Genomic DNA, 25,259 nt, shown 5'->3' on the forward strand with positions numbered 1-25,259 from the left:
ATACAATAAAACTCATATTCCGAATCAGCCTTGCGTAGCTGTGGAAACTCAATGTTTTCAGCCACTTACAGTAGGTATTTCATCTCAACTAAAAATTATTAGTAAAATAGACTCATGGACCTTTCCGTTGATATATAAAACGCCTCAATCGGACATCAGGTCAATTTATTATGAATATTTCAAAACCTGATAAATTATTGAATATGCTGAATTTTCAGCACTTATAAGTTATAACACACGGCCCTTTATCAATTTGCACCAGTTCTTTATGGGTTCAAAACCCTCAATCGATGTCAAGACGATAAGACATTGTTTGGTTAAACCATGCACAAGTTATTATAGTAAAACACCATAATTATAAGAATAACTATTCATTATTAAGACTACTGTAATCAAACACAAATTCAAGTTACTCACCTTTGCCCGTAGGAATGTCTTTGCTTTGTTACTCGTTTGACCCGTGTCTTCCAAGCTATGCCATGCCTATCTCGACAACAAGTCAATCTCATAATCAAATAGAGCACACATTACTCATTAGCACTAATTGGGTTTATCATAACCTCATGCTCATTAGTTTAACTATTAAAACAAATTATGACACACAAGTAAAACGACTTATACACAATTTCACTACTTTAGTAGTTTAGACATTTCATCGAGCACCTTGTGGGCGTGAGATATAATTCACCATTGTAATTATCAATTATATGTTTATCCTCTCCAAATACACATTCATAATCTCACTTTATTAAACCGAACTTCACCGCATAGACTTATATTAACATAACCTAATCATGGTTCATCTTTGCATTCACACCCCACTTACAAATTCATGAAATTAACACTTAATCCATGACATGCAATTAAACCCATGACTCAAAAGTTACATTCATTTATTCTAGCATACAACTTAAGGTTTTCTCCTCAAAATCGAGCATCAAAAACTCAAAATTCGCAGGTTTGGAACCATAAAACTCAACACCACCCTACTCCATGAATTTGCTAACACCAAGATAGAAGATTTACATACCTGTAACTCTAGAGATCAATGGAAACTAACAAAATCACCATTGAATCCCTTGAACTCGCGACATGGGTGAAGGATTTTGGCCTCCTTCTTCATCTCTCTCCCTTTCAGCTGGGTGGGGTGTCGCCCCTGGCTTTATTAAGTTCGGCCCCCTTTTTTTTATGTTTATTTTCGTCATTGACTATGTCTTTTTTTCTTCATATTGTATTATATTCCTATTTTTTCTAAAATTCGGTATCGGTCCTGTACCAATCTCATCCCTAGTTTAGATGTTTGGCTGATAATTTTGAAAAGAAAACGAAGAATTCAAAATATTAAAGAGAGTGATAATTATCGAGAATATCAAAATTATCCAAGAAGATTTATCACCTAGATTATAGGTTTTATATTATTGTTTGAACCAAGTGTTTTAACGGTTTGTTTATGTTTTTGTTTGATTTTGTATTAGACTATGATTTGAGTTTGAGTTATGGAGTATAGTATTAATGCGGGGAGTCATTTGTTACTAATAAAAGAGTCGAAGTTGTTCATTTCAAAACTTATGTATTTTTCTTCTTCCTTCAGGTTTGATCCAATTGTATTCCAACAAAACGTGTTTAAGACCGACCATTATTCTCTTCCATGACTTTACTTCGACAATGATCGATTCCTACCAAAATGAACTTACTTTTAACATTCTGAATGAAATGTTATGTCTTTTACCTCGAATGAAAATAGTTTTAGCTAGGTGCACAGTGTACTCACAAAGCAATGGTTGGCTTAAACCATGATTCTACCAAAAATCACATGCAATGAAAGTGACAAAAGTTTTGTTAAAGAATCTTACATATAATAGAATGCGGGTACAAACATGGACCTATCATATTATAAATTTATAATAATATCTTCACTGTCCATTATACAGATCTATGAGTAAATGATATTTCATATGGGTGATACAAAAGTTACCGACTTTTATTTAAGTAGTTTGAGAGATATAAACATGGCATTATGGTAAACAAAGCTTTGGGCTATGGGTTGAGTTACCTAAACAATTAGGTCTAACTGTCGAACCCGAATTCTATCTTTTGGGTCTTTATGGCTTCAATTTCATCAATGAAAATTTTACCCCAAATTTTTACTAACTTGAAGTCATTTCACTTCTAGTGTAGAAACACATAAGTAATTGACTGCCTCAATGTCACAATATCCACTAACAATCCAGATTAAGAAATTAGATTTATTATTGTAATCAAATTTAGAAACGCAAAGCAAAGTGTGCACTTTCATGTGCTAATAACAAATATGAAAACCCCCAAAGTATAACACTTACACTTGTATTCATAAGCCAACTTGGTAGATCATCTAGCTTCATTGGTAAGGTATAAAGTAGAGTGACTCGATAGCTCTATCGAATCCATATATGAATTTATCGAGTCACCATAAAGGTCCGAAGGTTCTCCCTCACTCGGTCTAACAAAGCCAACTTCGCTGCCTTGATGTTCAACCCATGGTTGCCTGGTGAATCTTCTTAGTCGTTCTAGTTCTATAGCTACCTCTTTCATTATTGGTCTGTTAAAGCCGTTTATATTGAGACATAGCTTCACAAGTGATGCAATTGCTTGGAGTTGCTCGAATGAACCCTCTCTAATAGCCCGAGGGTCAAGAATTTGAAATAGGTTTCCTGAACTCAAAGCGTTAAGGAAATAGGCTGTTAAGTTTCTTTCAACTTGACTTCGCTCCATGCAAATTGGCTTCTTACCCGTTAAAAGCTCTAGGAGCACGACTCCAAAGCTATAAACGTCACTTTTATCCGTAAGCTGACTTGTGTGAAAGTATTCAGGATCTAGATACCCTAATGTCCCTTGAACCAATGTAGTCACTTGTTCCTTACCCAATGGTATCAATCTCGAAGCCCCAAAGTCGGAAATTTTGGTGACTAGGTTATCGTCTAATAATATGTTGGCGGATCACATCGCGATGTATAATAGGCTTTGATGCGGCAGAATGAAGATATGCAAGTGCGCCAGCAGACTCGACAGCTATTCTTAAACGATTGTCCCAAGATAACCACGCCAGTCCACCATCCGTGTGGATATGGTGGAAGAGAGTACCATTAGAAACACACTCGTAAACTAGCAATGGGACTTCAGTCTCCAAGCAACAACCTAAAAGCTTACCACATTTCGATGATTGATTTGAGTAAGAATGACCACCTCATTGATAAACTGCTCTATCTGACTCTCGTCCATAACTCGTGATTTCTTTATCGCAACTATATTTCCATTAGGTAAGATCCCTTTATACACAATCCCATAACCACAGCGACCAAGAATCATATTATTGGAAAAGTTTTTAGTTGCTTTTTTAAGCTCCCCGGTTGTGAAAATTTTAGTCGATTGGTTGACACCGCCACCCGTGTTTGAATCAAGTTGTTGTTTCAACAACATGCCACCATTCTTCACGAAGAACTTCTCCCTCATTTGGATAATCTTTCTTCTCTGGTGGCTGAAATACAACCAACCAATTCCCATAAGTATAGATATGAATCCAAACCCCATTCCTTCATAAAACACAAGGCATTATACTTCATTTGTTAGCATTACATGAAATAAAAAGTTATAATTTCTAATTAACATTTTGCTATATTACTTCTAATTAACATTTTAAATGTTTAATTTATTATATAGCCTTGGGAATCTACTTTTATTAAGTGATTTATTAGATAATCGAAAAAAGAGAATCTTGTATAATATAGAAATTCAGAAGAATTGCGCGAAGGGGCCATAGAACAGCTTTATGGAAAGTAGAAATAGAAGCAGATGAGTTTCGCATGAATGGATGCTCTGAAATAGAGCGAGCAAATTGAATTTGATTGATTCAACTTATAAGACTTTGGAACAATTAGAAAATTACAAAATGAAACTATCAATTTTTTATTAAACTGCTTTTAGCTATCTTTTTAACTATATATTTCTCGATTTTGCTACGGATTTCATTTGCAACGGAATATCCATAAGTCATAACTATACCATATATAATGTTGATTGTGGCTAGATCGTAGAAAAATGCGATAGGATTTTGATATAACAAATACCCATTTTTGTAGTAGTGATTTGTTACAAGAGCATTTATTTACTCACCAAGAGACAACTTGAGGACGCTAGACGTGCTCGAATTCTTGGCAATGCAACCTCTCCCATCCTTTCTCCCGTCTCCTTCATACCCGTGAGGGCACGAGCAATTGTAACTTCCCGGAAGATTAGTACAAGTCCCGTTACAAGGATTTTTGTTAGGATCTGCGCATTCGTCGATATCTACAAAATGAAAACAGAAGATATTCTTCATATCTCAAAAGTAAAAACTTAAGAAATCTAAATCTGAAATGAAACTGGACATTAACATTAATTTTGAAGATATTTATATATTATATGATAGTTAATTACTATATTGTTATGATGGTTATAAATAAATTCATAGAAATAAATATAACTTTTAAATAGGAAAACGCAAGATAAGTAAAGTATTAACACTTTCATATGTCACAAGTTGAAATTTATAATCTAAAAAGAAAATTTTCTAGTAAAAAAATAGTTACTTAAAACCGGTTTAACCACTTAATCGGGTCACTATTTCAACCCATGCCAACGAAACCGGGTAGTAATCCCATTCTATCTAAACCAAGTACCGAAAAATTTTACTCACCATGACAACCGGGAGAAAAATAAGGATTGCCTTCATAACCATTTTTGCAAGAGCATCTATACCCCCCATTTCCGCTCTTAGAATCTATACAAACACTATTATTTTGACAATAATAATCGCTCGTGTTTATATAATCGTCACAACTCCTACTCCCAACAACCCAATCAAGCACCACAGGAACAGTATCAACTATCCGATCGATATAATTAGGATCTGTGAAATCTGATGCCCCTGAAAATGTAAAGACGCTATGTTCACCTAAGAAAGTGTAGCCACATTTATCGAAAGACCATACGTTTAGGTGATCATAGATTGAGAATACTTGTGCCACGTAAGTTGATAAACCTTTGGGCAAGCTCGTTGCGCAACATCCTATACCTGTAGCATAAAACAAATGTAGAATAATATGATTCAGAATGTTTATTCAAACACAAATAAGAGTTATAGAACACAAGTTTTATAACTTGTGAGTAATTAGAAAATAAAAAAAATGATTTGATTACCAATATTCACAGCTAAATAATTCATTAGGGACAATATATTTGAATGGTTGACTCGTATAATAATAATTGACAGTGCAAATTCTTTATGAAAATGAACATTGGCTCAGCCATTTTTTCCTTATGGACGTTGACTTGATATTTTGATCAAATTCTTTTATGAAAATAAACTTTAATGAATGTTTTTATAACTGGACAGGATAACAAACTGTCCGCCTTAGTACTAGCCCGGGTTTCAAAAGATTGATTTTAACCATTTTCACTCGTGGACATTCAGTTTTTACAAATCTTATTAAGACATAAAGGCCTATACGGCGAAGAAGGTGAAAATTTCGACTGTGACAGGGATCCCAAGTCGACACACTCATTCAAAAGGAATAAAGTTGACGGCCTCGAACCAATAACAACATGACACACATTGTATAATTTCACCTTAGGATGAAATCAATCAATTATAATTCGCTAAAAAAGTTGTCAAAGTGTCACGATTTTATCTATTGATGACAAAAGTCAAAACCGGAAGACGAAAATTTTGCATCATGACAACCGTTCGCTTGAATATGACAACACTTGACAACACACCAAAAATTTCACCAACATGCCACATGTCATGCCGTCATTGTTTCGAAGCCAATAACTTTATTTTCTTTGAACTCATGCGACGTGCCATAATGGGGTGCCATGCCACTAGTGATATTTTCGTCAATTGCCACATGTGGCAATAAAATCGGCGAAAAGGATAAAAAAATGTTTTTTAATACCAACTCAAACACTCATCTAATATACGCCGATTTCTACTCTATAGATGAATTTGAAACCTTTTGCCAGTCTATATCTAGAGGATAACGCATTATTTAACACACTAAGATACCATTGAACTAAATTCCGTTTACTAATAAAAATAACTATTTACATTATAATTTTCTCTTGTTATACTAATAAAATACTTCATTGACTAGCCTTTTATATTTGTTTAGATGAATAATAATAATCAATACCTGAACATGAACCAACCGGAACATCTTGAACACCGGAGCAAATAGACACACACCCAACCGTAAAATTCTTATATTCAATCCCAGCCACAGGAGAAATAACCGCGTAGTCATCACATCCGACCGCTATCAGTTTATTCAGTTGTGAAAATGTGAAATATGAGTTCGCCACAGTAATCCCAGTGGGCTTAAACGTAGTCACATTACCAGTCTGATCATAACACTTATAAGCCACTGCGGTTTTAACCCGCACATTCTCTTCGGATATACTCACCACTTCCACTCGCTCCAAAGTTCGGTTTCCTCGGTATGCAAATAAGTCCCCTGGCAAGAAGGCTTTAGGGGGATTGTAAGACGTGTTGCATGTGATGTCAAACCATGGACCTATAGAGCAACTGGACCCGGAGCCTATACCGAACGGGTAGGGTACGGTTAGGTTGCCACATGTACTCGGGCAGCCGGGGAGTGTAAGGTTGTTGACGACGGTGGTGGTGGTGGTTGCTGGAGAGAAAGGGAGGTGGGATAGATAGAGGATTATAAAGAGTAGATACATTTTTTCTTGGTGGAAGATGATAATAATGGAAAGTTTATATTATTAAGAGGTCCTTACCGAAATGCTGTTTTACAGGTCAATGTCAACAAAATATTTATCTAATCAATTAATTCAATTTTGACAAAATGTTCATTTAATCAATTAATTCTTAATATGGTCACTCTAAAAGTTTTTGATCTGATCACTTTGTAATTATTACTTGACGAGTTTTTAACTAACTAAATTTTGCTTCGCGTCATAAAACCGTGTGGTTGCTAGATTTTATAAAAAATCGTCAGAGTCGACGGGGATATTAAGTTGTCCTGTGAGATTTTTTAGACAAATGACAGAATCTGTTGCCTAAAAATCATGTCAAGTAATGATTAAAAGTGATTGGTTCGACAAGCTTTTTATGGACATTTTAAGAATTTGTTGGTTAAATAGATGTTTTGGCATTTTCCCTTATATTAATGTTATTGTTTTGTTTTTGTATTGGTCGCTTACATGCTATTCTATGGAGTAAACGATAGGGATATAGAGCCTTTATTATTGATTTATCAAGATGAAACTGTGTGCACGATTATTTTAAGAGATTATGTAGTTGGTGACAACTTGTGCATTATGCATATGAAGTTGCACACGTTAAAAAGTCTAAACTCATAACAAGTTGACTTTGAAAGAGTCATTTGGGTATATCTGAAATTGGCAAACTCAAGGGGTCATATACATCATATAACTATGAGACGATGAATGAATCGTCTCACCGTTAATATGTCGGTTGATTTATTAAGTTTAAGAACTTAAGAACGATTTTACGTTGAACTATTGTGATATTGCATATATGAGAACGACACATGTAAACAAATGTTATGATACTGTAATTATGCAAGTGTTATATAAAAAACAAAAGTCTTCGTCTTACAATTTTCTGGTGTAACTTTGATGGTTCAATCTCGTTCATTTTTGTGTTAAGTGATGTTAAGTTACGTGGTAATTTGAATTATTGAATTTGAAATTATCTTGTGATGATAAAATCATAAATATGTGTGCAAGTTTTGTTGAGGCTGTGTACATCATGTTAAACAAGACTACTGAAAACAACTGGGTTGGGTTTAAGTAGTAGTGTGGTAACTTGGGCTTGTTACTTTTTGGTTTTTTGTGCTTTCTTCTATGATATATACAACCAGGCCTATAAAAACTGACCCATACTGGAAAAATCATCTGATCTGGCCCTAAGATCCTTCAGTGTTTAATAGACCGTACCTATGTAACTGGGCCATCAACCTAAGGACAAGCAATCAACTAGGGATACATAAACTGGTTCAGAGTTGGTCAACAAAGTCAATAACTTAGTTGGGTAGGAGCTGGTTCCGGGTATGGTAAGGTTTATAGCGTGTTTTGCTAGGTGTTTATTGGGTTTTGGTCGAGTCAGGTCTGGGTTTTGACCAGGTAGAGCAGTAGAGGTGGAACCGGTTCCCGAGGGTTCGATTTAGTTTGGTTATGGGTCCGGGTCGGATATAGTTTTTCTATGAACCTGGTTCGTACCCGCGGGTCAGGTACACGGGGTCGTGTCCGGAACCGTGTTTTATGCCGAAGCCTATAATCGACTATTTAATCGAGGATCTTGACAAGAGTTTGAGTTTATGATATTTCTATTGTTAAATAGCTTAAAGATAAGTAATCCACTAATCCATACTCCGGCTTATCATAACTATTATATGAGAAGAATTCCCTATTTTAGTGTTCCGTTTTGAAATTTACATTTTAGTGATTCTTGTTATTCACAATTCCTATATTAATTAGACCACTAAGTTATAGATGTAATATTGATAGTTACTTATGCTTCCATTTGATTGGATATTATCTTTAAAAGGTGGGTTATAATAAAAAGAAATAGTTTTCTAAGAAGAGTAAGAATCAATCTAGACCATTGGATTTATGATCTAATGGTTGAGATTGATAGTTTTTAAACTACCAAATAGTTTCCTAGGATTAAGGATTTATGTTATATAGTTTCTTAACTATAAATTTTATGTTATTCCTATTCTTCCTACAAAACTATGTATTTGACATAAGTTATATTGATAGTGCTTTGAATTAACATCCTATGAATTTAAAAATAAATGCTTCAATTTAGACTTCGCTTTCGCTCTACGTATCATAAAAAAAGTTGTGCTATCCTTAATCATAATCTATTTAGCTTAAATATGTTTGGCTGATAATTTTGAAAAGAAAACGAAGAACTCGAAATATTAAAGAGAGTGATAAATTATCCAAGAAGATTTATCTCCTAGATTATAGGTTTTATATTATTGTTTAAACTTAGTGTTTAATTGGTTGTTTATGTTTACCAGTTTGGTTTGTTTGATTTTGTATTAGACTATGATTTTGAGTTATGGAGTATAGTATTAATGCATATGCTTAGGAGAGTCATTTGTTTTCGTCGAGTTTTATCAATAAGAAAAGAGTCGAAGTTGTTTACTTCGAAATTTCTGTGTTTTTCTTCTTCCTTTCTGTTTGATCCAATTGCGTTCCAACAAAACGTGTTTAAGACCATTATTCTCTTCCATGACTTTACGTCGACATTGATCGATTCCTACCAATATGAACTTACTTTTAACATACCGAATGAAATGTTATTTCTTTTACCTTGAATGCAAATAGTTTTAGCTAAGTGCATAGTGTACACACAAAGCAATGGTTGCCTTAAACCATGATGGGTACCAAAAACAAAAGAAGAAGATCAATTTTGATACATGATTATTATCAGTATATACAAATTTTGAAAGGTGGCCAAACATATGTCACATAAGAAAGATGAAACATAACATTTTGTTTTTAGAAATGATGTATGCCAAATGAGATGGTGCAAATTAGGATTTATTTTTGTGCAACTTATTGAGTGGTGGTAAGATCACTAAACATTGATCATAACCTGCTTTGACAATTTCGGCGTGAGATTTTTGTAAATTGAAGTATCACTCCTAATAGCTAAAAAACCAAACTTTCACTAATTATAAGGACATAACTTTTGTGAATTATAGTTATATTTTTTTGGTTGTGTCGCTAGATTATTAGTTAAGTAGGTTTTTGGCTTTCTACACTCATTATCTCCCTTATATAAATTACAACCAACATATTATGATTTCACTTTGAAATTGGCCTCCTCTACTTTACAAAATCTTTTATATTTTCAAGTTTCTTAAAGGTTTTATGAAGATATATGGATCCGGATCAACCCGTAATGTCACACCCCGACCAAAGGCGGCGGAACATGCCGGGGTGCAACGATTGCTCATAAGCGCATGACACTATTTAAAGCGACAATATTTAACGAACTCATTTCATTTCACAACATCGAAAATGTCACATAACCAAATATTCATAACTCAAATACAACAAAATATAGCAAATCAAATATTGTTCATTTTTGCTAATATCCTAACGGTATTTGTGACGTTTTCTTCACCGAACTCCATAATCAACCTAGATGCAAACCTGTAACATTTCATAAAATAAAGTTTATCAACACAAAGGTTGGTGAGCAATTCATAAGTTTGAACAATATATATATAGTATGAAAAGCCACAAAACTAGTATACAAAACCATAAATAATAGCTATAAACTTGGATAAATAGTTATCGCTAACAAGTTAGCGACATCCAACTATAAGGGGTTGCCAAATAGTTTAGGATTTTATAGTTATCTTTAATTGCATTACGTTAACGACACCTTGCCATGAGGGGTTGCCAAAGGTCTAGGATTTATAGTTCCACCATCCAAAAGCGATAAACACATAGTCAAATAAGTATAGAACACCAAATCGAGCAATTATTCAAGTAAGGTATACAACAACGTTTGTGGTTTAAGACCCAAGTATAAAACATTTAGTTTAGATAAGTTGAAATGTCACCCCCAAAATAAAAGATAGAAAACGGGGTATGAAGTTACTCACGTTCAAGTAATAAACTTGAAAGATTGATTATTTGGAGATTTGCCGGAACGACGAGTTTAACGTATGAAGCCTAAATAAAAGAAAGTCTTGGATTTAGAAAGGTTGTCTTGAAGATCTTTAAATAAAATAATTGTTGCAAAAACTAATCAATTAAAGTTCAAGGTTTAAAATGTAACTATTTAAGAATTTATAATAATAACCCTTTTAAAAAAATGTAAGTTCGCTCAAAACCGGGTTAAAGTATCTAACCTTAATATTTACTTAACCAATGTTAAGTAATAAGGTGGGGAAAATGCTAAAATGCAAGTTCCATTAGGCTAAAGATACTAAAACGGGTTTTTAACGAGTGTTCGGGTTGTCGGTTCGGGTCTTGACAAATGGTCGAACCCAAAGTCAACTTTCCAAAATATTAATTTTTATGAGATAACTCATTAAAACATACTAACACTTAACGAAGTATGTAGATCTATTGTTTAGAACTAACAACGCACATTAAGCGAGTGTTCGGTTTTGTCGGTCCAAACTATGTTATGAGATCAAGTTGGATCCAACTATTCCAAGTACTTAAGAAAATAATTAAAATCAGTTTGTAAACTATTTTTTTTAAAGAAATATACAAGTCTTGATAGCTAAAAACACACTTGTGTGTCTTAAGCGAGTAAAAGTCGGTATAGTTCGGTTTGGTTCGGTCTCCATCTCACAAATTGTTCATAGATGGTTTCTACATGCCCAAATATCATAGAACTTGTATATTGGTTTATAAATGAAGAAAACTTAAATTTTACAACAAAAAAAGTTAACTACAAGTCTTTTAAGCAAAAGTTTCGGTTTAGTTCGGTTTCCATCTCCCAACGAGTTCATAGATGGATTCCATATGCTTAATATCAAAGAACTTGTAAAAATGATTTTTGAAACTCAAATCTAGCAATAAACATGTTTAAACAACTATTTTAACAAAACTAGTAAACAAAAGTTCGGTTTCCAGTTTGGACTAGTTTCGGTTAAACCGAGGTTAGTCTTATACAAACCCACGCCATGGAACTTGTAAATAAGATGTACAAACTAAAGGGTTAGAAGTTAGTCATAAGTGATATGTATAATAAGTTATGTGTGTGTAAATATATATCAAGAACACGAAGTCCTCCATGAAGCCTTGCCTTATGACATTCGAAACTTAACCAACCAAAGTTGGTAAAGTAACAAATAAAGGAAACAAGGGGTGTGTATTATATATATGTTGTACCACCATATTCAAGAGTTAGTAATGTTAGATGAACAAGTTAGAATGAAAGACTATAGTTATTTTGACTTGAGAAGTCAAAACTTCAAGAATACATAAGAAATAACAACATTGAATCTACGGAGTTTTGAGAGAGTTTTTGGAGATGTAGCAAGAGTAAAATGAAGAAGATGGGTGTGTATATATAGGGAAGGAGTGAAGAGTTGGGTATAAAGATTCTTTTATGGTTTGCATAAAAATGGGTATGTTTAAATGGTCAAACAATGCATAATATAAAAAAAACAATATTTTATATATTTTATAGATTTTAAATGACAAGATCCAATATTTTATATATTTGAAATTTTCGGGTTACAAACGGGTCGGGTTTACATAACAAAAGTGACACGAAATTGACGAATGTCACACGTAATCTAGATCAAATATCGCGTTGGGCACAAAACAATCAATTTGAAAATGGCCACCTAAAGACGCAACACACGTTCAACGCACATGGTGACTTTCATAGTTAAGTTATCTCACTGCGCGAGCACGCCGCGCCCCGCCACTCTACTCAGGCCAACTATGTTGGCATGATCGGGATCCACGTTGGCATCCGAATTTGGCTTGACGATCTCAATAAAACCCTATTGGTTCACCTCGCCCGAAGGCACGGCAAGTTTCATATTTACTTTATTTAATCAAAAAAACATTTTATATAATGACATGGTTTTTACAATTAAAAGTATAATAATTAAAACAAAAATATTTATTGGTTTATTGAAAAAAGACAATCAATCTTTTCCCCAAACCCATTTCGTGCCGTCGCATGAACACCGTCATTTCATTATCTCGATTTATCTTTTCTGGTACGTACCAAAATTGTTGTTTTCCAAAACTATCTGCCTTGTACCAAATTCGATAAAAAGCTTTTTGCCAAAATTATGAACTATTTGATTCCTTACTCTCAAGTTTGGTTTTCACTTTCTCCCAATTAAAAATAATAAAACATCGAATATGGTTTTTCGGGACATTCCTCAAGCAACCCGATTCACATAAAATGAACAATCAATAATTATAAAAAAATACCAGCTCGCTCATACCCAATTGAACCCGAACCATTGGCGGCGGCATATCTGTAATCGTTGAAAATGATGACAGAAAGAAAAGAAGCAAACAAGCTGTGAAAGAAATTCTATTATCTAAGAATTAAAATTACAAAACAAGAAACAAGAAACCTATATATATACACAAAACATACATGGTGTATATGTATATACGGCGTACATGTGTTATCCTAGCGTATAAGTATATACACTCACACCCCCTCAAGTTGGAGGTTGAGAAAATCCCAACTTGCATAAAACCGAGTGAAAATGAGGCCATGACAAGCTCTTTGTAAAAATATCAGCAAGCTGATCTTTCGTGTTCGTATGCACCAAAGTCACGAGGCCATCTTGTAACTTCTCGTGAACAAAATGATAATCAATTTCAATGTGCTTAGTCCGTTCATGAAAGACAGGATTCTTGGCAATATAGATTGCAGCCTAACTATCACATGCGAGAGAAGTCTTGTCAACCATGCAAGTTCGGTAGTCACATGTCGAAAAGATCGGTACTCGGCTTCAGCGGAGCTCAAAGAAACAGTAGGTTGCTTCTTAGATATTCAAGAAACGGAGAGCCCCCCAAGTGAAACATAAAAAAACCAGTGACCGATCGACGAGTATTAGGACAAGCTATCCAATCCAAATCACAGAATGCCTGCAAAGCAAAGGAAGAATTGTTGTTGAAGAATAATCCTCATGTTATTCCTAGCGTATTACGCTCACAGTATGTGAAACACTGAAACAACCTACCCAAGTAATGTCGTAAATACCCTAAAATATAAACAAATATATATTAATAGCGAACTATAATGAAAAGGCCTTATGGGGCTCGAGGCTTATGCCCCCCCCCCCCCTCCATCATTTTGCTCAGCAACACTGCCACCACCATCTCGGCTTTCTTCATTGGCTTCCGATTTTGGTTTCGTAAAACCGATTTTGAGATGCGTGAGTGAATTGGCCTGCTTCCCTATTAATCTAGTATCTATGGGTGGTACATTTGGCTTGTGAAATCGGCTGGGTGGCACGGAAATTAGTTCGGTACTCGGTTTATGGTTCGGCCCCCTTAGATAATTTAGTAAAAGGAAAAAAAGAAAAAATGTTATTCACACGGCAATAAATAGGGTTTTGAAGAAGACATTGATTATTTTTAACCTAAATAATATTATGTAACAATTTCATATACATATCCTTATAAACATTGAAAATACTATACAAATGAAATGTCTTCTTTATTTTAATCCAAGATACTTATGTGATAGTTACATGGGTTTTTAGATAAATATATTAATATAAGGGGCAATTTCATTAGAATTCTATTTTAAAGATGATTGATTGACACGAATACGACCCACCCATTTAATTAACAAGAAACCATTTTATGTTATTTTGTGTTACATTTCGGCACAAATTACAAACTTACAACCAGAATTTGAAATGCATATAAAATAATTAGATGCTAAATTTTGGTATAAAAAATCAAACCAATATTTTAGTTGATGACAAAACTATTTTCTTAACCTCTTAAAATTTTTAAAAATAAAGCGGTAATAAGTACAAACCCGCCGGTCGACTCAAAACACATTACTATCCACATAGCTACACGTGTTCACACGTTTCACCTAAAACTGTGACCTGAATACGCTTAGAATAAAAAGAAAAAAACTTTTGCCCATAAAGTTATCTTGATGCTGCCAACTTTCTTCCCATAAATACCCTTGTAAGTTAAAACTTTAAACTACCCTTCACCTCCTAACTTCCCATAACCTCTTATTTCTTCATCATCACCTTCATCTTTCTTCCAAACCCCGTTAAGACCAAATTATATACTTTATTAAGAACACTAACTTCATGGGAATGATGAACATTTGCATTAAACTAATTAGGGTTTTGCTATGTTGCATCCCAATAATCTTAAATACTACTTTCCATGGTAATATTGGTGTAGTCATGGCTTTCCACAAGGTTTATCCACACCACCAGAATATAGGTGCTGCCAAAGTCAAGCAGGTTCATAAACCTGCCTTCCATTTTCAACCTAAACAACACTGGATCAATGGTACTGACTCTTCCTGATCTTATTATTAATTTCCTTAACTATGAGAACTCGCTGCTGAAAAACTTTGCACTTATATGCATGTGCCTTGTGCATATTAAGTTGCATGTTTTTCATATGTTCAATATGTTACATTAACATACATGTATCACATCTTATTTTGTAACTTTTATTTTCGATTCAGCCACCAATGATATCTATTTACATATGACTTAACATATATATTAGAGTTTTTCACGCGGATTCTCAACCCTTTTATGCCAACTTATGTTAAACTTATATTCAAGTTAGAATTACAAAAATGTTGTGAATAAAAGATTTTTTTAATTATCTGTTAATTGGCTGTGAATAGAAGGTTATTTAATACACATCCATTTTTTTTTACATAAATAGAAGGTTATTTAATACACAACCAATTTTAAATAAAAAAATCATATAAATGCAAGTACATGTTTTAAATATAAGACATAAAACAGAGCTTTGTAACAATGTATAGTCTCTTTCTCTATTTCACAACTTTTTTTATCAAGTGCTTACGTTAAATTCCTAATTATCCACTTAACGTTAATTATGTATTTATCAAGGAGTTGCATTGCCTACTACTAAGCATAACTAATAAAGCAAAACTAGCTAGTAGTTACATTTGTATATTTATGGGTTAAAATCGATGGAGCCTAGACGACCTATATAAATGTAACTGCTTTTGGTTGCGAAGTCTAGCTTCGCTTTTTTTTTTTTTAACAGTAAAGATGTATTATGAAATAGTCTTTCCAAAAGAATAATAATTTACATTTATATTTATTTTTAATTTTATTAATATTAATGTTTTTTATTAGATTACATATCATTGAATATCTATATTAATTTGTTGTGTCCAATTAATTTGCATGCAGACTACATAGTCGTCTCTGTTTGTATGGGTCATAAATACATTACTTCTGCCAATAAAGTAACAAAATTAAATTGCATTTATATAATTGGTTTAATTTTTCGTGGAGAAAATTAAAGAACGAATGCTAGCAAGCAATTAATATTTGTTATTCGATCTTTTTTACAATAATAAAACAATAGTCTGATATTCTTTTGTTATTACCAAACTGTATTGGTTACGTATAAATCAATATATGACTTCCTGCGGTACTAATGACGAGCCTAGGTGACAAATATGTCTATGAACTTGTCACCAATTAACTTTTTTGAACTACATTTTTTTAGTGTTTTGTCACACCCACGAGATTTAAACCTATGCCATTTATACTGGTCATAGTGGGCGTCAAAGCCACCTAGGATGTTTAACGCCGTTAAACTAAAACCGCTCCCACACATATAATGACTTTAGATGATGTATACGACTTTGATTGTGGTTATAATGATCTCTTATTCTAATTTTTATGTCCAGTCTTTGTTATATAATATGATATAGTATGATCCATAAGTTTAGTAGCTTTGAGCTTTAAAAGTTAACATTTAGCATAAGAAAAGGTTAAACCTTTGCATATTGTTAGTGAATATACTTTTGTTTATTCATATGTTCTTGCCGTAACCGAGCTAATATGTTTCCTCCTTCAACCTCTTTGCATGATGTGCTGCTCAAACCCAACGAATACTCATAGATCCTAATGGTAAGTTTTTAAAAAGATTAATAAGATATAACATACATATTGTTTGGATTATATAGACAAGCCATTATGAATTTATAAGCATTGACATAAAAGTTGGCTTATGGTTTTGATGTTATGAAACAGCACCAATGTATTACAAGGGACTTTACCATTTCTTCTGTCAATACAATCCCAAAGGTGCGGTATGGGGCAACATTGTGTGGGCTCACTCGGTATCAAAGGACATGATTAACTGGAAATCATTAAAACCCGCACTTGTGCCATCAAAATGGTTTGATAAGTACGGTTGTTGGTCTGGATCAGCTACAATCCTTCCAGGTGAAAAACCGGTCATTTTGTATACTGGAGTGATTAAAGAGACGCCAGAACCAGGTCACCAAGTTCAAAACTACGCGATACCTGCCAACTATTCAGATCCGTACCTTGAAGAATGGGTCAAACCTGAAAACAATCCAATCCTTAAGCCAATTATGGAGAACATTTCGTCTTTTCGTGACCCTTCAGCTGCCTGGTACAATAATGGTCATTGGAAAATGTTGATTGGTAGTAGAAACTACAGTCGAGGGATTGCTTACTTGTATCGAAGCAAAGATTTTGTTAGGTGGACCCGTGCTAGACACCCGTTTCATGAAAAAATGGGTACGGGTATGTCGGAATGTCCAGACTTCTATCCATTATCATCTCAAGGTCAAAAAAATGGGTTGGACACATCAACATTGGGTAGTGGCACTAAATATGTTTTTAAGGTGAGCCTTGACGAGACAAGAAACGAATGCTACACGATTGGGTCATATGATGTGGCACAAGACCGGTATCACCCGGATAATACATCTGGTTGGGACATAGGGTTAAGTTATGATTATGGAAACTTTTATGCCTCCAAAACATTCTTTGATCCTGTCAAGAAGCAAAGGATTCTGTGGGGTTGGGCTAACGAGTCGAGCACAAAAGATGAAGATGTTGCGAAGGGATGGGCAGGAATTCAGGTATCAACTAGCATGTTTTAGAGAAAGGTCACTAAACATGATCTAAATTTAACTTTTAGCTGATTTAAAATTTTGTAAACTTGTAGTTGATTCCGCGTACGGTTTGGTTGGACCCTAGTGGAAAGCAATTGCTACAATGGCCAATTCAAGAACTAGAAACCTTAAGGGGCAAGAAGAAGAAACTAAAGAATGTGAAGCTTAACAAAGGAGACACCAAGGAAATAAAAGGAATTACTGTGGCACAGGTTTATCTTTTAATACCAGTTGAATGTACAAGGGAAACAATAACTGATCAAATTTTAAGTTTGTCTCTTAAAGATTCATCATACTATTACTTTGAATGATTTCATGCAGGCCGATGTCGATGTTCAATTTAGCTTTTCGAGTTTGAGTAAAGCCGAGGCATATGATAAAAAGTGGGATAAATTTCCAACACAAGATCTATGTGGGATCAAGGGTGCAACCGTACAAGGTGGTCTTGGACCATTCGGAATTCTAGCACTGGCCTCCAAGAATCTTGAAGAGTATACTCCAGTTTTCTTTCGAGTTTTCAAGACTGATGACAATAATTATAAAGTTCTCATGTGTTCTGATGCTACCCTGTAAGATATTTGGTCATAACAAACGTAGGATAATCGATTAAGAATTCTAAAACATCGCTAAGATCTTTTTTTTGTGAATACAGTTCCTCGACTAATAAGAATGAGTACAAGCCATCATTTGGAGGGTTTGTGGATGCAAATTTAGCTAACAGGACGCTCTCGCTTAGGAGTTTGATCGATAATTCGGTTGTGGAAAGCTTCGGGGAGGGAGGGGAAACGGTCATCACATCCAGAGTTTATCCGGAGCTTGCAGTGTATGGTGATGCACATTTGCATGTATTTAACAATGGTACCGAAAGCATAACGGTTCGGACACTGAATGCTTGGTCTATCAATAAACCTATTATGAACTAAGCCATGTTCCATAACATTGAATCATATAGATAGAAATAAGTTTGAGATGGTATTAGTTCTATTAATGTCTTATATACTATATAAGTATGTAATCTTTACGTGACTATTATTTGTATAACTAATTATGCCTTGGAAATTTTCAATAAACTATATATTTTATTATGTTTACGGTATAATAACAGGAAAAATCTTAGTCACTAGAAATTTTGTTGCAAACTCAATACCATGTATTAAAGTTAGGAACAAAACCATCTTTAATATAAAAAAAATTGGTTGAAGGAGAAGTCACAAAATTGGTTACTAAAAGGTACAGTAGTCAAATCAGTTGCTAATTTTGATACAAAAAATTTGGTTGATACATTTTGTTACAAATTAAATGGCTGCAATTAATTTTAGCCAGAGTTTAAGTGATCGTTGGAAACAGAGGCAAAATGACATTTACACCTTTTTGCGACCTTTAGTTAAATCAATATTACGTAGGGACGTTAATTTCCATAAAACACTGTTTATCGTCTCCTCATAATTCCCTAAATATATTCATTACCATCACCTCATAACTCCCTTTTTTCCCCTCCCTTCACAAATTTTCAATTAAAAAGATTACAAGTTTAAAAATCTTTTAGTTTATATTTTTTAAAATTAGAAGAATGGGGCCTTTCAATGTGATTGTTTGGGTTTTAGTAGGGTTGGTGTATTTCTTCCCGATGTTAAATGACTTCAAATTGAAAGGAGGAGTTATGGCCTTTCATAAAGTTTCTAAACATTTACAGCACATTAAAGCTTTTCAAGTTTTAGAAGATCACAGAACTGCCTATCATTTTCAACCCAAACAAAATTGGATCAATGGTATGTCATGATGGTCTTAGCTACAAGTAGATGTTATTGATATTGACCATGTGTTTGCAATTCTACTTCATCTACCTATAGAAACATGCATAATATTGGTTGTTGGTCGAAGAACGTGACACACCAATCACGCGACTTTTCGTTATTTTGGTACTTGCGAAATATATAAACATTGTTTATAGATCACGACTCATACATATGCGTAATTTTTTTATATCTAGACATATAATCGTGCACGTTTAAATATCAATTTTTCTTAATATGTTTCTTTTTCTAATACTAAACGCTATGATTCTCTTGCAAATTATATGCATGATCTGGTGTTGAAACTGAACAAGAAATACAGATCCTAATGGTGAGTTTATATCTTTTAGAACATCCATTTAGTAATATACAAAAATGAAAGGTTTTTAACAATAATTTGCAATTTGGTCATATATTACAGCACCAATGTATTACAAGGGATTATATCATTTATTCTACCAATACAATCCGAAAGGTTCCGTGTGGGGTAACACTGTGTGGGCTCATTCAGTATCAGAAGACTTAATAAACTGGACCCCACTTGATCCGGCAATTAAACCAACAAAACCATTTGATAAGTTTGGTTGTTGGTCTGGATCCGCCACAATGCTTCCTGATGACAAACCAGTCATTTTGTACACCGGGGTGACCAAAGACAAACCGGAACCAGGTTATCAAGTCCAAAACTATGCAATACCCGAAAACTATTCTGACCCGTACCTAACAAAATGGATCAAACCGGATAACAATCCTATCATAAAACCAACCAAAGAAAACGTGTCCGCATTTCGTGACCCCACTACGGCTTGGAAGGTCAACGGTCAATGGGAAATGACCATTGGTGGCAATGATAATATGTTAGGTATATCATACTTGTACCGAAGCAAAGATTTCATTAATTGGACTTTGGCTGACCACCCACTCCACCAAAAAGAGAATGTTGGGATGTGGGAATGCCCGGACTTTTACCCGGTATCTACTAAGGGAGAAAGAGGGTTGGACACTTCGGAAATAGATGGTGATACCAAACATGTTTTTAAAGTAAGTCTTGAACTTACTAGATATGATTATTACACAATTGGTAAATATGATACAAAACAAGATAAATACATCCCGGACAAAGGAATGGTCGATAGTTGGGCTGGTTTAAGATACGATTGGGGAAACTTTTATGCTTCTAAGTCGTTCTTTGACCCTGCAAAGAATCGCAGGGTTATTTGGGGTTGGGCTAACGAGTCTAGCACTGAAGACGAAAACATCAAGAAAGGATGGGCTGGAATTCAGGTAAATAACTTCTTATATTTCATGAATCTTCATCTAACCTTAATATTCATATTTGAATGGTATGTCAACCATGATTTATATTTGAATTGTGACAATGGCATAGTTGATTCCACGAAATGTTTGGTTAGATCCATCAAGGAAGCAATTGCTACTATGGCCTATTGCGGAACTAGAAACCTTAAGAGATAAAAGAGTACAACTCACCAATAAGAAGCTCAAGAAGGGAGATAAAGTTGAAATTGCAGGAATTACTGCTGCCCAGGTTTGAAATTTTGGTAGTTTTCATTTTCAGTAACTGCTTTCAACGAACACGAATGCTTGTTTGTTTTCTTTCTTTAAACATTAAGCGAACAAATGAATGAACATGGACACTTACAAACAAATTTCTTGTTCATGTTTGTTTGTTAGAAAAGTGTACATGTTTGTGTTTGTGTGTTGATAGTATAGCGAAGATAAACACACATTAAGGAAAACAAAACGAACACAAATGAACCTACTTGGGCCAACTTCTCTAAAAGAACATATAAATGAATATAATGTATGGACATAAAATGACCTTAAGACGCGGATGTTAACGATATTTATGTTCATGATCGAACCATACTTGTATGCATATACGTTTGTTCTTTTGACTAAAAGAAAATAAAACTTTTGTGCATGCTTGAACATAAATGAACTTCTCATCAAGTGATTTACTTAAAATGTGGTTTGTTTATGTGATTTGATTATAGTTATACATTATTTAAACACAGGCAGACGTGGATGTGGTCTTTAAGTTCCAGAGTTTAGATAAAGCAGAGGCATATGATAATGAATGGGATAAAAGATTCCCACCTGAAAATCTTGCGAATAACATATGTCAAATCATGGGAACAACCAAACAAGGCGGGCTAGGGCCATTTGGCCTTCTAACATTGACCTCAGAGAATTTTGAAGAATACACTCCGGTCTTTATTAGGGTTTTCAAAACCCCTAACACCAATCATAAAGTTCTTATGTGTTCGGATGCTATGCCGTAAGATCTCTTTCACACGCCTTAATCCATAACCAAAATGGATATAACTGATTCATAGAATCCTAGCTCACATTCACCTATATACTAATTATGTTTCTCTTTTTAACAAAGATCAACATTGAACAACCAAGAGTATAGGCCATCATTTGGAGGATTTGTGGATGTGGATTTAGCTGAAAACAAGATTTCGCTTAGGAGTTTGATTGACCATTCGGTTGTGGAAAGCTTTGCATCAGGAGGGAAGACGGCAATAACATCTAGGGTTTATCCAACATTAGCAGTTGGCGATAAAACACATTTGTATGTATTTAACAATGGTACTGAAAACGTAAGTGTTGAGAGACTAGATGCTTGGCCCATGAATGTAAGGCCCCGAACCCGGTGCCCTACTTTAGCGTCGGATTTACTCATAAACACAGTTCTTACAAATCAGAGTTTATTAAAACCTTTCGCGGAATATAAAACGTCAATCATTTGTCACAAAACATTAAATCTTTTCTTTGATACCATAACACAAAACTTTATATTTAAAACATCTTTACTTCTTTCTTCAGATGCCAGCCGTTCAATCCATGCCGTGTGTCATCCTCATGCTAACTCTGTAATCAGCTCACCTGCGTGCATACTAAAAGTCAGCTACGCTGAGTGAGTTCTAGTTAATCAAGCAACTTATCATACAGCCACTTCATACAATATTTACGTATCCGAAGACACATAGTCCACTGTCTAACATGCCACTGTTTAACCACTTAACTACCCCTATAGCTTAACCTCTTAATTACCCCTACCGCTTAGCCACTTGTGCCACTTTATGCCACTTATGCCACTTATGCCACTTTATGCCACTTTGCCACTTGTGCCACTTATGCCACTTGTGCCACTTTAATAACGTATAACGTTATGCCACTTTAATAACGAAAGCACGTATAGGCTTACCCTACCACGTACTGTCGTTATGCCCCTAACACTCTTACTAAACTTGCCACTTCTAACACGTTCTACCTCTACTTGTCTACAACACACTTCCTAGCATTTACATAATAAGCATGTCACATTAACAATCATACACACATAATAACGAGATATTATAAGGGTCTGGTCCCTAACATCACAGATATTATAAGGGTCTGGTCCCTAGTTTTCGAATATTAGAAGGGTTCGATTCCCTCTTCATTACTATACAACCATACATCATACCTCGAGTATTATTAGGGCTCGGTACCCTTTTCGTAACCATACAACCATACGTTATCATTTCTTTCTTTTATCATCTCTATCGTGTTCATACACATAAACATACATAACATACTTACCTTATTCTTAGCGCTGCAAACTGACAGCACGTGCAATATCCGAAGATCGTTCACGCACCATCAAGCAATCATTCATACATAACATTCCTACCTTATACATAGCTTTACAACCTGACAGCACGTGCAATATCCGTAGGTCGTTCACGTACCATCAAGCAATCATTCATACAGTTCACATTATCCATATAAGGCATACACTTATCTCTTAGGATAAGTGTATTAACTATCACATTGAGTATGCACACAGCCCCGAAAACATAACACATAAGTGGGGCTAGAAACTCACCTGGATCCTGTTACGCTCGCCGTTGATCGTAATGCCTTTCTTTAACTGGGCTCGGCAAACTGTATAATATTTACACATATCAATTAACTACTACTACTCGTTTTGTATTTCTATCTATAAATGACCCACAATGAACGGGGGTCCGGGGGCAGCGCCCCTGGCAGCGGGGTTCTAGGGGCGGCAGCCTCTAGCGGGGTCCAAGGGGCAGAGCCCCTGGCTGGGGTTAAGCTGCCAGGTCAGCTTGGAAAAATTTTATTTACATTAACTGTCTTAACACATTTTCCATTAGGTTTTTAATTTATTTTCTAAACGAACTTCACTTCAGGCGAAGTTAAACCTTAGGCGAACTTGGCTTCAGGCGAAGTTAATCCTCAGGCGAAGTTAAACCTCAGGCGAACTTAGCTTTTAGGCGAAGTTATCCTTAGGCGAACTTGGCTTCAGGCGAAGTTATCCTCAGGCGAACTTGGCTTTTAGGCGAAGTTATCCTCAGGCGAACTTGGCTTTTAGGCGAAGTTATCCTCAGGCGAACTTGGCTTCAGGCGAAGTTAAACCTCAGGCGAACTTAGCTTTTAGGCGAAGTTATCCTCAGGCGAACTTGGCTTCAGGCGAAGTTAAACCTCAGGCGAACTTAGCTTTTAGGCGAAGTTATCCTTAGGCGAACTTGGCTTCAGGCGAAGTTATCCTCAGGCGAACTTGGCTTTTAGGCGAAGTTATCCTCAGGCGAACTTGGCTTTTAGGCGAAGTTATCCTCAGGCGAACTTGGCTTTTAGGCGAAGTTACGCTTGAAGGCGAAGTTACGCTTGAAGGCGAAGTTCATCAGGCGAACTTAATCTTGCAGGCGAAGTTATCGCGCTGCAGATCTGTTTTGCCCATAACTCCTTCGTTTCTTAGCCAAATAACTCGATTTTGGTACCCACGGAATCGTATGATCAGCGCCTACAAACCCCAACCATCAAATCGGCCTAAAATCGACGTTTTAGGGGTCCGATTTGGGCAGTAAGGTTTCGGGTCCGGTTAACCCGTCAAATCCTAACCATTTTCAGTAAAATTAGCTTTGCGGGATTAGTTCTTACCTTACCAACTCAGATCTATCAACAAATCTCGGGTCTCGGCTTCGAATCTTGATCGGTTAGAATGTGTGTGTTTTGAGTGTGTATGGAGTGTGTGTTGGGGAGTTGGTGAGAAATGAAGATATTTTGGGATTTTGGGGGTATTTATATCCCTGAAATCCCATTCTCATTTAACCCATCTCAATTAACCCAAGTCCACAACCCGCATCCATTACCCAACACTAGCCCGACCCATACCAACTCCTATTATATTATTTATTTCCCGATAACCCGAGTAAACTTTCCATCTATTAATAAGTAATATAACTAATATTACCTTAGAAATTTCGGGATGTTACAATGAAGAAGGCTAAAATGAACTAAAGTAGAGCTTAAATATGAGATTAGAACAACTTTAAAATAGGATGCTAATTTATAATAAGTTTCTATTAATATAAATGAATGGAAGATGTCATTTCATTGGAATCAATTTGGGAATAGATATAACTACTATAAAATTTAATTCAAGTTTGACAAATTATTTAACTACTATAAAATTTATCATGTAGCTTAGTAGGAAATCGAACATATAGCTTAGTTTGATTTGGGGGTGTACATGAATCGGTATAGTTTAGTTTTGACGTTTAACCGAACTCGTAACCAAAAATTTGGTTAACTAGAAACCTAAACCGTTTTGTTTTGGTTAATTTGGTTTTCAGTTAATAGACCATGGTAGGTTTTATGTTCAGATAATTTGGTTCTCTCTTAAGTTGCGAAATTTTCTTCCACTTTCCTTAATTATACCG

The 25,259-nt window shown here is 34.9% G+C and overlaps 2 protein-coding genes and 1 pseudogene across 2 annotated transcripts; 2 read left to right on the forward strand and 1 right to left on the reverse strand.

The window, feature by feature from the left end:
• Nucleotides 1-2,158: 2,158 nt before the first annotated feature.
• On the reverse strand, nt 2,159-6,795 carry LOC143529308 (wall-associated receptor kinase 2-like; annotated as a pseudogene).
• A 7,902-nt stretch (nt 6,796-14,697) lies between these two features.
• Nucleotides 14,698-18,691, forward strand: LOC143529309 (beta-fructofuranosidase, insoluble isoenzyme 3-like). Its single transcript, XM_077025134.1, has 6 exons — nt 14,698-15,075; nt 16,686-16,694; nt 16,818-17,680; nt 17,767-17,925; nt 18,035-18,282; nt 18,366-18,691. The coding sequence occupies exons 1-6, from the start codon at nt 14,868-14,870 to the stop codon at nt 18,634-18,636; spliced, it is 1,758 nt and encodes a 585-aa protein (XP_076881249.1). The 5' UTR covers nt 14,698-14,867; the 3' UTR covers nt 18,637-18,691.
• A 402-nt stretch (nt 18,692-19,093) lies between these two features.
• Nucleotides 19,094-24,918, forward strand: LOC143529310 (beta-fructofuranosidase, insoluble isoenzyme 1-like). Its single transcript, XM_077025135.1, has 5 exons — nt 19,094-20,790; nt 20,894-21,052; nt 21,543-21,805; nt 21,917-22,169; nt 24,820-24,918. Exons 1-5 carry the CDS (start codon nt 19,933-19,935, stop codon nt 24,835-24,837), a joined length of 1,551 nt encoding a protein of 516 aa, XP_076881250.1. The 5' UTR covers nt 19,094-19,932; the 3' UTR covers nt 24,838-24,918.
• The last annotated feature ends 341 nt before the right edge of the window (nt 24,919-25,259 follow it).

This window comes from Bidens hawaiensis, unplaced genomic scaffold (assembly GCF_021521415.1).
Source record: "Bidens hawaiensis isolate Kalapana, Puna unplaced genomic scaffold, B.hawaiensis_p1.1 tig00008535_1, whole genome shotgun sequence".
NCBI classification, from domain to species: Eukaryota; Viridiplantae; Streptophyta; class Magnoliopsida; order Asterales; family Asteraceae; genus Bidens; species Bidens hawaiensis.